Source organism: Porites lutea, chromosome 11 (assembly GCF_958299795.1).
Source record: "Porites lutea chromosome 11, jaPorLute2.1, whole genome shotgun sequence".
Classification (NCBI taxonomy): Eukaryota; Metazoa; Cnidaria; class Anthozoa; order Scleractinia; family Poritidae; genus Porites; species Porites lutea.
In genome coordinates this window covers 21,724,645-21,737,477 of record NC_133211.1, presented here as the reverse complement: position 1 = coordinate 21,737,477, position 12,833 = coordinate 21,724,645, and the positions used below count along the sequence as shown (strand labels likewise).

The 12,833-nt window shown below is 38.5% G+C and overlaps 1 protein-coding gene across 1 annotated transcript; it reads left to right on the top strand.

The window, feature by feature from the left end:
- The first annotated feature begins 585 nt into the window (after positions 1 to 585).
- On the top strand, positions 586 to 7,559 carry LOC140951840 (lipopolysaccharide-induced tumor necrosis factor-alpha factor homolog). The gene is made up of 3 exons (XM_073401197.1): positions 586 to 771; positions 5,095 to 5,365; positions 6,233 to 7,559. The coding sequence occupies exons 1-3, from the start codon at positions 678 to 680 to the stop codon at positions 6,339 to 6,341; spliced, it is 474 nt and encodes a 157-aa protein (XP_073257298.1). The 5' UTR covers positions 586 to 677; the 3' UTR covers positions 6,342 to 7,559.
- The last annotated feature ends 5,274 nt before the right edge of the window (positions 7,560 to 12,833 follow it).

Here is a 12,833-nt window from a genome sequence, read left to right as displayed (position 1 = left end):
TCCCTGGGAAAAAACTATACCCTATTTCTGACCTGATTCAAAGGGTATCTGTTCGATTGACCTAGAATTTGATGGATGTTGCTTTATGTGTAAGCGACAAAAACGTGGCGGGAAATGTTTTGTTGCCTAAAACTTCTTGTTGAGAGGCTTTTTTTGTGTCCAGGGGTTTTTTGTTTTATTTCCAAGTGTTCTGTAACATCTCGTCGAAATGAAAATAACAAAACCCCAACACGTCAGTTTTAAGCACTTTGAGTTTAGAATCAAATTAGCGAACAACAAAAATCGCTTCGAGTTTTAGCCTAAAAACTCATTTCGGACGCTCGTGTATGCAGTTTGAGAGCAGAACGGGCTACATCCCTTGCTTGTGAGGTACCCCTGTAAGTATCCGGTAACCTTAACTTGTGGGATCACCCCATCCTTCCGTTTAGGTCACCATTTTCTTTCCCTTCAATTTTATTATTATTATATTAAGGTAAGAATATACGTGATGAAAAGTGAGGATCAACCAAGAATGCACGAAAAGACAATAAAACAGAGCTTTTATAAGCGCATTTCAGGCTCTGGAAGGGGTCTGGGCACCATTTTCACGAGTCACGAGATAGTCGTGAGTCGTGCAGTGGAAGGAAGTGCTAGAAAATATTTTTACCGAGACAGAGCGAGAAACTGAAAGTTGAATCATGGAAGGCGAAGGAAAACCTCCACCGTATAATTATGGAGCAATTTCTACAGATGCTAATTACCAGCAACCACCACCACCTTACCCCGCTGGAGGTAAGTACGTAAGTTGATAATAGTACTTTTTCAGATTGTGAATATGAACGGTATGGGCACGTATATTAGCTTCATCGATCGAGCTCAGAGCTGAAGTTCTTTTCTAATGTACGAGAGCTGTGCAAAAGGCAATATTTAAGACGGTTAACCTTTTACAGTAGATACGGTAATTCAGTGATTAGTACCTTTACTCATTCGATTCGTCTTTAGCTTTTACCTATTTATGGAGGCTTACGTTACCAGTTTCAGTTTTAGTCGTCGATTGTACTCGTACCAACGAGTGGAAAAGTAAAGATTATTCGCTACGAACGTGCAGCAAACGTCTCGTTTTGGTTTAAATTACCCCTTTTATCGGAGTTTCTACTGTCGTCTTTACTTTAGTCTCCTTCAATTTGGAAAGCGTGGAGCTCGAGGGCTGGAACATTGCTCATTTGTTTTGGTTAAGAAAATCGGAGTGAGACAGTTTGCATTTTAATTAATAGCCCTCAGAGTCAGCAGAATTTTTTTACTGAAGCCCCTGTGCAGAATTTAATAGCCCAGTTGTCCTAGAGTTGTCAAGGGTTACTTTGGTCATTGATTTGAATTTGAACGCTTTGGCTATATGGCCGGTAACCGGTCAAGGTTTTCAAAACGCTAAATGACCGGCAGTCCTATATTTTAAGTAAATTTCACAAATCGAAAATATCCAGCTAAACCAAACCATCATATCAGGGGCACCCAACAAGAATATTATGTTCAAAACCACTTAAACATAGCATTGTTAAACGTATTTTAGTATTTAAACGGTAGATTTGGTATATTTTTATCCCCTAAAACTTTTTCATCTGTTCGGATCACAGGTAACCCAGGCTCATTGTTTGTGTTACGTACGGGTTTCATAACTTGAGTAAATATAGAGAACATATGGGCGAAGTTTAGGTCTGGAAATTTGCTAGAAAATGGAAATAAAAATCGATGAAACTTACCATGTGGCAAGGTGTTGTTGTCCTTAATATGCACACAAAGTTTCAAGAAAAATAGTCTGCTTCATCTTTCCTACATAGTATAGTGGTAAGGTAGGAGGCTGACGGTAGCTTCGCAGCTCCGATCGACCCCAAACCAGCACTATTTTTTTTGGTGAACTTCAAATCCAGTCGCTGAATAAACACACCAGGCTCGTGGAACATGAATTTCTCTAAACCCTGAAACCACTGAAGTATCTTCAGCCATCAACGCGAAGCCAGCGGAACTCTTAAGTTAACTTACTAGAATGGCAGCCTGAAGCTGTCAGGATCGCAACTGGTCCAAGGGAGCTTGGGGCGCCTGGTGACGAGTATATTAAGTCCCCGTGGAGGGAAGGGAGTCCCAGAGTGCTCAAAAAAATGTATTCGTCGTCTGATTACACACTTCCCTCCACAGGGACTTATTATACTTGTCACCAGGTGCCCCAAGCTCAGTGCCATTTTTGAATTGGACTAGTTGGGATCTAGCAAATTTCCAGACCTAAACTTCGTCCCATATGTTCTCTTTATTTATTCATATTATGAAACCTGTACGTGACACAAACAGTGAGCCTGGGTTGCCTGTGTTCGGATTTCCTAGCTGAAAGTCTTAAGTAATCCGAAAATAATCGGGATCAAAACTTACCTTTTCGAAAATTACAGCGCGAAAAAAGGCTCCTGAAAATTGTAGGTGACCTTTTTTAAGGTAAAAATCAGTTAAAAATGGGGAATTATACCTTTTTTTAGATGTTTGAAAATCCTAGGAGAGGTAGGGAAGCAAGAAATTTTACAAAAAATGTTCCAAAAATTCTAGATCTCAAATTGTCTTCCGAACAGATATTTTCCCAAAATTGACATTGGGTGCCCCTGTCATACCTCGTGATCCTGATCAAACCAGCGGGTTTTTGGAATTTCCTTATCATGTTTTTGTTGGTTGCGAGTATTTTCATGTTTGTGACTATTTTCTGTCCAAAGCATGGCGTAACAATTGACGTTTAACGTCATATCAGCTTGACCTTTCATACGGCCACGGCGGAAAACCGGTGGGAAAAATCTCCATGCGTTAGTGTCACAAAACATGGTTTCATTTTCTGGACCCAGGGAATCAAATGCTTAACATGAATTCTATAAAGCATTTCAGGATCGCTTGAATTTTCTTAATCGACATATGATAGTTTGGCTTGGCTGGGATCCTTGGATAAGTCAAATTTATTGAAAATGCCGGACTGCCAATTATTTAGTGTTTTGAAAACCTTGACCAGCAGTCGACCTGAAAAAGTATCAAAGGAAAAAAAACAGCAAGGGTTGACGGGCCGCACATCTTCACCGGCGCGAGTCCTTTGGAAACTTTTTACTTATTGCTTGATTTTTTTCTTAATCGCTTTTAAAATCAACATATGATAGTTTGGATTGTTTGGGATTCTTCGATAAGTTGAATTTTTGGAAAATACTGGACTGCCAGTCATTTAGTGTTTTGAAAACTTTGACAGGCATGTCGACCTGAAAAATGTTCTAAGTATCACAAAACATGGCTTCGTTTTCTGAGCCTAGCATAAACCAAATGCTAAACTTGAGATCTATAAAGCGTTTCAGAATCGCTTGACTTTTCTTGATGGGCATATGATGGTTTAGATTAGCTGTTTTCTTTTATTTGTGAAATTTACAGCTGCTGCTGGTCATTTAGTGTTTTGAAAACCTTGACCGGTTACCGGCCATCTAGCCACAGCAAATTTGAAACTTAGGCTGGCCTGCATTAATAAGCTTGTAGAAAAAAAACAAAAAATATAAAAAAAGAGTTTAAAAAATGGTGTCAGAGCTATTTTATCTCAAGATATGGCTCTAATATTGATGTATTCAACAATAGATTTCATATTCATTACAAAAAGTCTGATGATGTCAAAATGTTGTAATAACAAAAAGTAGTCAACAAACCGCAGCAAAAGTTGGTCTCTGTTGTCCTTAACACATTTTGATGCCTTCCATAATCTGCTTAACTATCAGATGTGATGTTCAGTTTTGATGTCAAAATGTGTGAAGGACCAAACATTGGTGCACAAGGTGTAGATAAGGGTGCCACCAATTAATGTAAATCACAATAATGACCATCAAAGACAAATGTTTTTAGTATATTCGGTATGAAAATACTGTAAAAGTCTTGTATTTTTGTAAATAACAAATAGACCACAAGTTTTGTATAGTTTATGCTGTTTTATATATAGATCACATTGAAACGATATTCTACATCTTGATGGAATTTCTATGATCGATAATTGTGTGGACAAAATTGATAAGTTTTGTCTTTTTACAATAACATTTATTTTTGAATGGCAAAAACAAGGAAAACCATATTGCAATATCATTGCACTGTTTATACTCTCATAGACATGAGCACATCGTATTTTTTCGGTTAAAAGGCACACTCATTATAAGACGCATCCTAAACTTTTCAACATGATTTTCTAAGTTATAAGGCACAGCAGTGGATTTTGGCAATGGTCACCTTAACTACAGTAACACACTATTACAGCAATTCACCTCTGTAAACAAAAGAGGAAAAGGTTACATATTTCGATCAAAAGCAAAAAAATCACAGCTATCAACACAAAATCCACTGTTTTCTAAAACTGAGAATACTTGGGGAATCTGTTTTTGTTCCATAAACAAATTAGCTGTCTTGGTTGTGGCATAGTGACATAATTGGTACATGTATTGGTAGAATCAAGATTAAATTGATCAAGTAATACATGCTGAGCCTGAATATTTTGTAAATTAACTACCAAATCTGGTAAAATTAAGCCCTTGTTCATGAAAATGACGGTGATAAAAGAGCTCTCACAGTTCTATCAACAGATTTGGGAGCTTTCTTCGGAAAATAAAGGTCTGAAACAAGAGCAAGATCGCAGTATAGAAATAACTGTAAACAAACTGCCATCTTGGGTCAAGCACATGCTCAAAAATTTGCTCGGTTACCAAGGATCAACATTCAGTTCAAAATGATCAATGCCAGATGATTAGTTTTGAATGTACTGATTCATTTTTCGTTTAATACCAGCTTTAATAGAAGATGTAAAAGTCATTGAAAACCAATAACAAAAAAGAGGATGAGCAGCTAGAGCTTTTAGAGTCAAAAAGTTGACTCAATTTTGTTTTGATGCCCGAAGATACTTGGTTATAAGACGCAGCCCAAAATTACGACAGACTTAGAGCCATCAAACAAACTTGTTGAAAAAGTTGTGTGCCTTAAAAGCAAAAAAAAAGACAGTATTATCCTGGCACTGATATTCACCTTAGCTTCTGTTAATGATTTCATATTCTAATTCCCATGATATCTTGTGTCCTGTAGGAACTTATCAAGGGGGCATGGGAAAACCTGGACAATACCCTCCTCATCCACAACCTTACCCCCAGCCCTACCAACCTTCCCCACCAGTTGGACAGCCTACCACCACAACAACCATCATTACCCGTCCAGGTCCTGTGTATGTCAACATGGTCTTTGGAGAGTCGCCTGTCAGCATGGTTTGTCCTCATTGCCAGACACACATCATAACTTGTACAACATATCAAGATGGGACCTTGACTTGGCTTGCTTCTGGAGCTCTTTGTCTGTTAGGGTAAGATACTCCTCTCTCAATGAGCTCCTGTATAAGATGTCTGCCTAAAATGGACACCTAGAATAATTTTGGTCCCTGGTAAATAAAACAAACACAGACAAAAATCTAGACGGCTTAGTAAATTACTTTCCCATGATTTTAAGATCAGCATCGGGGGAAAAAAAGAAAAAGTTACCCATAATTTTCTGACAATGTTATCCCCCTAAAATGATGAAGTTTCTATCAACAAGTGTCTGCCCTACTTTAAACAGAGCCACAGAAACTAACTGTAAAATGGTTGGGTAGGGACCCATATGAGAGATTTACTGGCCAAAGGCAATGTTCAAGCTACTTTTGAAGAATGAGAATTGTAGAAAAGTCAAGACTCCGGGTCCAAAATTAACTTTTTGGTACAAGTGCCATCTGGCAAATTAGCAAAAATTTTCGGTCTCCAGATGGCATAAAGTGGTTGTTGGCATTGTTCAGTAAGGGTATTGGCCATACTGCTTTTTGTACTCTTTTCATTGTAAGGTATATATTACCGTTAGTCCTCTCACTGCTTTTCCATGCATTAGTTTGTTTATATGCTGGCAGTCTCAGGGCCCAAAATTGCAATCAGCTGGTTGCTAATGCGCCTAGAGAGCTGGCGAACACAATTTCATGGCTAGTTGCCAGCAGGCAACTGAATAAGTTTTGAAAAGCAGTTCAAGAATCAGGTGATATTGCTTTTCTTTTTTTCAAACTTATGGTTTATCCTGCCAACAGTTATCTATATTCTTTAATAAGTTATGTGTACAGTAGGTCCACATCGGCCTATAGCTGCCTTTTTCTTAACCTACTCAAATAAAGTAAATTTTTTAAAAATATTTTTTCCTTCTTTCCCAAAAGCTGCTGGCTGGGTTGCTGTTTGATCCCTTTCTGTTTGGATGGCTGCAAAGATGTCATCCACTCTTGTCCAAACTGTCATGCAAGGCTTGGAAGCTACCGCCGAATGTAGACAGCTTTCTCTTCTCTCTTCTCATCATAACTTATCTTTGGTTTAGTACTCCGTGCCCGTTAATAACAATGGTAATGACGGGAAGATGGTGATATAATTCCCAAAGGAAAGAACTTTTTCTCACGGGCAACCTTCAGTACAACATCATTTTCATTAATTTTTTATTAGTTTCAGATTTCCAGAATTGTCAGTCTTGTATCCCAAATTTGATTATTAGCCAAGTTAATCTTCATGAGAAATCTTAAATGTTATTGGCCCAGTTAAAGTAAGGCTGTGCTGTAGCTGTGTCCCTGGTGCCTTACTTTTGCTCTTGAGTGATAAAGAAATATTAGTTTTAATAAAACTCAATGTTTCGTGCTCAGGATTTCACAGGTTTATAGCAATGGGCTTTCCACAATTTATTCTACAGCACGGCCTTGTTTTGGGAAAGTGCTAAGTATTATTAATTTTCATGCACACATAAAGGGTGCTGTTTTTTGAGGTACCAATATTTTTCCTTGCATGTCACAAGCTCTAGCTGTTGGGAGACAACTGATTATTTGAATTTTTGGATGTTTTATTTATGCACAGATAAATGTCCTTTGCAGCATGACTTTTCAGAAGCAGTACCCAGATATGGGAAATGACACGTCATCAGTATTGAATTTTCTGCACTTGCGTCTCAGATGTCATTTCCCTGGGAAAAAAATGGATCAAGACTGAGGTTGAATTCATACGGGACCAGCATGCAAAGAAAGTGGTGTCTGATAGCCCAGTGCTAGTGGATTGTACTTTTGGGCTAGTGAATTCTGGTTTTAACTTGCCTGACGGGCAAGTGAATTTTTTGGGGAAATTCAAATTACAGAAGGATTGTAATCAATCCTACTAATCAAAAAGGGTTTTTGGGCTAGTTGAAATGACTTGTGGGCTAGTACATGCTAGCTACAGCTTGCCCCGAATGGCAGGCTGTAAAACTGACTTTCTTTGCACCCTGGGGACTTAAAAGATAAAGACCTGAATATGAGATAGTATATTGTTGAATAGAGTAATGGTTCTTTAGGAACGATCCATTGTCAAGAACATAAATCACAGTTATATTTTAGTATACCCTAGGCAAAGTTTCTATAAAGAGTGTAGGTATATAAACGATGCAATGACTCTTTAACTCGGGAAAATGTTATCAGTAAAAGCATTGTTAGTAGAGGAGACTGTCCCCTCTACTAACTATGGTAAAAGAAAGTCTTGGAGTGTTTGAGCGGTTTTTTCTCCCTTTTTTTCCCCTTCAGAGTAACAAAGTTGGCGCCTTTTCATCTTTTGTCGTAGGGAAAGGAATTTACTTGAGCTCAGCTTGCATAAAAATTGCTTTTCATTAGAAGGAGCAAGACATGAAAACTGACCGAATTCCCTGCCCTTGTGTGCGATGTTGCATACTTACAGGTGTAAGGATTTTCTACATCTGTTTACCCTTTTTATCCCAAAAGTGACCAACATCATTTTTCTCCTAACAACATTATTTTATATAACATATTATGAGAAGGTTATGAGAATTAATAAAATGATCTTCAAAGGGAAAAGTGCATTCGTGGAGATTGGTCTGAAGAATTTGTGTACAAGTATTTGGGCTTAAGGGAGTTAAAAAATAGAGTGGTTGCTTGGTAGCCTGCGGGTAAGATCTCCCGGGGTGCTCCTTCCTCTTTTCCCTCCTCCACCCCTGTACCTCCGGGAACCCCAGGAGAGCTTGCTCGCAGGCTAGTTGCTCGGGGGCAGTGGAAACAAGCTGGAAGCTTTCTTGAGATAGGTCTGGAAAGCAGTGTTATACCTTGCTCTTCCTTGTTCTCTATAATAATTACCCATGGACAAGGCATATATGGCATGAACTGGTAGCCTTGCCATTATTTTTTATAGGGCGGATGTGCATGCCATATACAGACAGGATGAATAAACATAGGCCGTGCGCGCGATCTGCAAACCCAAGGTGCTAGACTTATAGCAGTCTCTAATTTAACCTGCGATCAGGCAGTCCTTGTTCCCGTTTTGTTTTCCCAAAAAAACAACGCTTGTGCGCAGGTTATCTCTATTTTTTATTCATATTAGCTTGGTAGAGGAAATAGTACATCAGTGCACTGAAGAGATAATGTCAAGAAACAAGGCAATACAATACAATGCAATAAAAATTTTATTGTCAACTCCCCATGGGGGCTTTTCAGAGACATATATTAATAGTACAGGTAATAAAAAAAAAACACTCAAGAATTGTCAATAAACTATTAAGAAACTATTTGCATATAGAATTTATGACATTAAAAATTGATTTAAAAGGAAGGCTTTCATTTTACGTTTGAAAATGATAAGAGATTCACTTAATTTAAAATGGGGTTTTAACGCATTCCACAATGTTACAGTTCTGTAATAAAAAGATCTCTGTCCCGACTTGGTTTTAAAGAGCAGTATATTAAACTGGGAAGATGATCTGGTCGTCCGACCACTGATATTCCAAGCCATGCCACCATGCTACAAAAACCTTGTTTCTCATTGGGTCTCGTGTTTTTTGTGCCGTAGTAACTTTAAAAGAAAATAAGAAACTGTTTAAAGTCCAGACTAGGATCTTGGAGAGAATAAAATAGAACAGCAAGACCCCCATCCCCCTCCCCCAAATCAAGACAAGCAAGGATGAAGCAGCGCGGAAGCCAAAACGCACCATTTTCCCATCCATGATTTTGTAGGCGGGGGGTATAAATTTTCCATCTATTTAATTTTTAATGTAATTTAATTTATATATAATTTGTATTATACACGTATATTTTTGTAACAATTCAAGCCTTTTTTTAGGCCCACTGATGTCAAGTGTTTAAATAAAGATTATCTTATCTTAGATCATCTTGCTGGCTTCCTCCTCAATTCGCGAAACTTCACACAAGGGACATACGTAACCCCCCTATAAGAGGGCCTCGTCTCTGCCCAGCCCCCACACTTTTTTGCCCAACTCCGCTTTCCTCATTATCTTGGAGCCCAGAACAGGCTTACTTGTTGTAACCTGCGATCAGGTGTTCTTTCTTCTTGTCTCCCAAACAAAAAGGGAAGAAGGATCGCTTGATCTCAGGTTAGCTAGTTGGGAATTGGCTGTTTGATTTCGTGAACAATTTACCGCTGTAAAACATGCATACTATCAATTAATTCTGCTTAACCATAGTTATTAGAGGAGACTGGTTATGAAAAGCGGCAAACATCAATGATAAAAACAACAGTGCTGCAGTTTATGTTGGAAGCACCCTGAAAGTGCACAATCCTTTGTTTTCTGTTGGCAAATTGTTACGGAATAAATTAATGCAACGTTTTTATTGGTCAATACAATCAAAATGATAGGAATTCTTTTGAACGTTGTGCACTTTCAGGTCCACAAAAACATATAACAAAAGAGTCTGACGGGTTTTGCTTTAATAAAACACCTTCATTAGAGGGCTGAATAGCGCGTATTTTGCCAAAATTCAGTATGTTAGGCTGTGTGCCTAACAAAGTGAAATATCAATTATGAGAAAAATTATACACTTTATTTTCGGTTATTTTCCGAAATACTTACAAACAAACAGTAATAATTCCATACTGCTGAAAAGGTTTCAACCACGGTTCTTTTGTCCCTGCAATTATTAAAAAGCTACTTTGTCCACTTTTTAACTGAATTTTAATAATTCGGTTGAAGCTTATTCATCCTGCCAACCCGGTTTCCCTCTTTAGCCGAAAGTTCTCTTATGACAAGTCGCTTCAAGTCTCGGCTGTGTTGACAGGCGACCGAGTTGTCAGTCGTATCTTAAGACTTCCTTTACGCTAACCTCCCACGCGGACGTTCTAAAGGGAAGGAACGCGTGACGAACCCCTAAGAACGTCTGACTTGGAGCCGGCTACTTTTATGAAAACAAAACCACCACGGCAAAGGGCTGATTTATTATAAGCCTGTATTTAGCCTTCCTCAGGGGCAGATCTATACCGAGAGAAAATATCTTTTCACGGCTTCTAAAATTTGAATTTAAAATTCGCACAAGTGGTTAATAATTAACTAAAAAATAGAAATAGAAACAGTTCAATGCTCATTCTTTCGGTTCAGACCACAGGGAACCCACACAATCTGTTTGTGTAGCCGATTGTTATTTTATAGTAAATGTACTGGATTTACCGTTTGCTTCACCTATAGCGATATATCGCTAACTATGTATATAAATCAATGATAAATAAACGTTGAATTACCTTGCCTGTGGTGTTTAGTCGTCCTTTTGCCTCAAAAGCGGTTTTTTGAGCGATTTTGAATGAATTTGAGTTCGCCGTTGACTGTTCCATTTGAGGCAAAAGGACGACTATCCCGGGGGGGGGGGGGACTCCCATACATTACCTATACGGGTATGTGCCGCCCAAGGGGGTCGTGATTTTGAAGCTCCTGGTTTAGAACGGGGTATCCAATTCAGACGCGGTTTCTAGAACGGGGTATAATATTTCGAACGCACGAAAGCTCTCCACTTTTGTAAGCAGCCATTTGAAAGCATTCAAGGACAGATTGCTTTTAAAAATACGGTTCAGTGCGTTAACAAGCAAACCGTTGTACTCTTGTTGCACCCTAGAACGGAGTATAAAAAATTGGCCCATTTCTAGAACGCGGTGTTAGTTTTAGGGCGAATTCTAGAACGGGGTATCAATTTTAGGGGAATTTTTTTCTAGAACGGGGTGCCAATTTGGAGTTCCGGGCGGCACATACCCATCCAAAAAATACCCAAGTGCTCCCCCCGGGACGACTATACACTACAGGCAAGGTAATTCAACGTTTATTCATCATTGATTTATATACATAGTTAGCGATATATCGCTATAGGTAAAGCAAACGGTAAATCCAGTACATTTACTATAAAATAACAATCGGCTACACAAACAGATTGTGTGGGTGCCCTGTGTTCAGACAGTCTGGTGACAGGGTTTTTTCATCTATCTATGAGGTACGCTTCTCTTGCAACAGCCCATTCTGCAATCCACCGAACGCTTAAGGGGACGTCTGCCTAGAGATTCAGCAAGAGGAACCAGTCAGTTATACGTGTTGCGTGGACCTCTGCATTCAAACAGTTTTTCCTACATTTACCCTATCCTTTTCACCAGGGAGGGCGGGGACTGCCTATGGCCTTTAAGGAAATGTGCTGCTGGACAGGGTATGGTTTTCGTCCTCTCTGTCCTAAACAGGGTATATTTCGTACGAGTCTGTCCTAAACAGGGTATACAATTTCGCGCAAGTCTATCCTAAACAGTCTAAACAGTGTGCATGATTTGTGCCGGAGCGTGTTCTAATTATAAACAGGGTGTTACATGCACGATTAGGCTGCGTAGCAAGCGTTTCCAATCGAGTTTTTGCGCGAAAGTTAGAGCGGGAGTAAAAAAAGGTCATTCCTTTCTTTTTGCTCTCGTCCCTGCAACTTTCTCGACGAACTCGCGAGGAAAAGCTTGCTATGCAGGCTAATGCACGATCGATTTCGTCTTAGTCCTAAACGGGGTAATAAAATTGAGGGTGTCGCCCTAAACAGAATAAAATAAAATTGAGGGAGTTGTCCTAAACAGGGTATGAAAATTGCGGGTGTTGTCCTAAACAGGGTATGTATTTTAGGAATTCTTTGTCCTAAACAGGGACAGGGTTTCGAACCCTAAGCGGCTCACCTATACCCAAATTGGTCGGTCGAGTACCCACCCCCCGCTTCGAGTCTTTTCACTCCTGTCACTCTGGCCTGTGTGGTTGCTGTGTTTCTAGATACACTCTTTTCATATATACAAGATTGTATTTCTGCCGATTTTAGCCTGAAAATATTCTTGTATTATGCTTGAAATATAATTTAAAAAGAATAAATTTATCATATCCTTTTTGCAGTTTATTCATTTAATTGTTATTTATTTATTTTTTCCTTTATACTATAGATATGTACTTCATGTACCGTTCTTCGAACTGTCATTAGACTGAACATTTGGCCATAACCAGTGCAGGTTTCTTCGTTTTGTTGTTTGCCTTGGGAGGAAGCAATAACTTGATACGGTCAAGTTAAAAACATATTTTTTTAGATTTTCATCGCCCAAAATAATCATCCTAGTCATGCCTAGTCTCAGCCTCGGATTTATTTTTAAAATATTCTTAAAATTTTGCAAATTTCAGCCTCGATATTCTTATAAAATAATTATATTCATAGAAAAAAAGAGTGTAACAGACTCCCATTTTACGCGGCGATACATCGTGTTCTTGAATGTTTTATGTCGATATTGAGTCTTTCAGATGTCTCTTGATTAATTTATAAAGTTGGCTGTAAAAATGTGGTAAACCAAGAAAATGAGCCCTTTTTATATATATGTATATATATTTCTCAGTAGAGATAAATCGTTTAAGAGGCTGAGACTAATATTTAAACATTTTCCACCCATTTGATTTCGTAATTAAAAGAGTAAAGAATTTTCCCGACTTTTAGAAAATTTCGGCTGGTTCCTTTTTTTTGCATTTTTGCA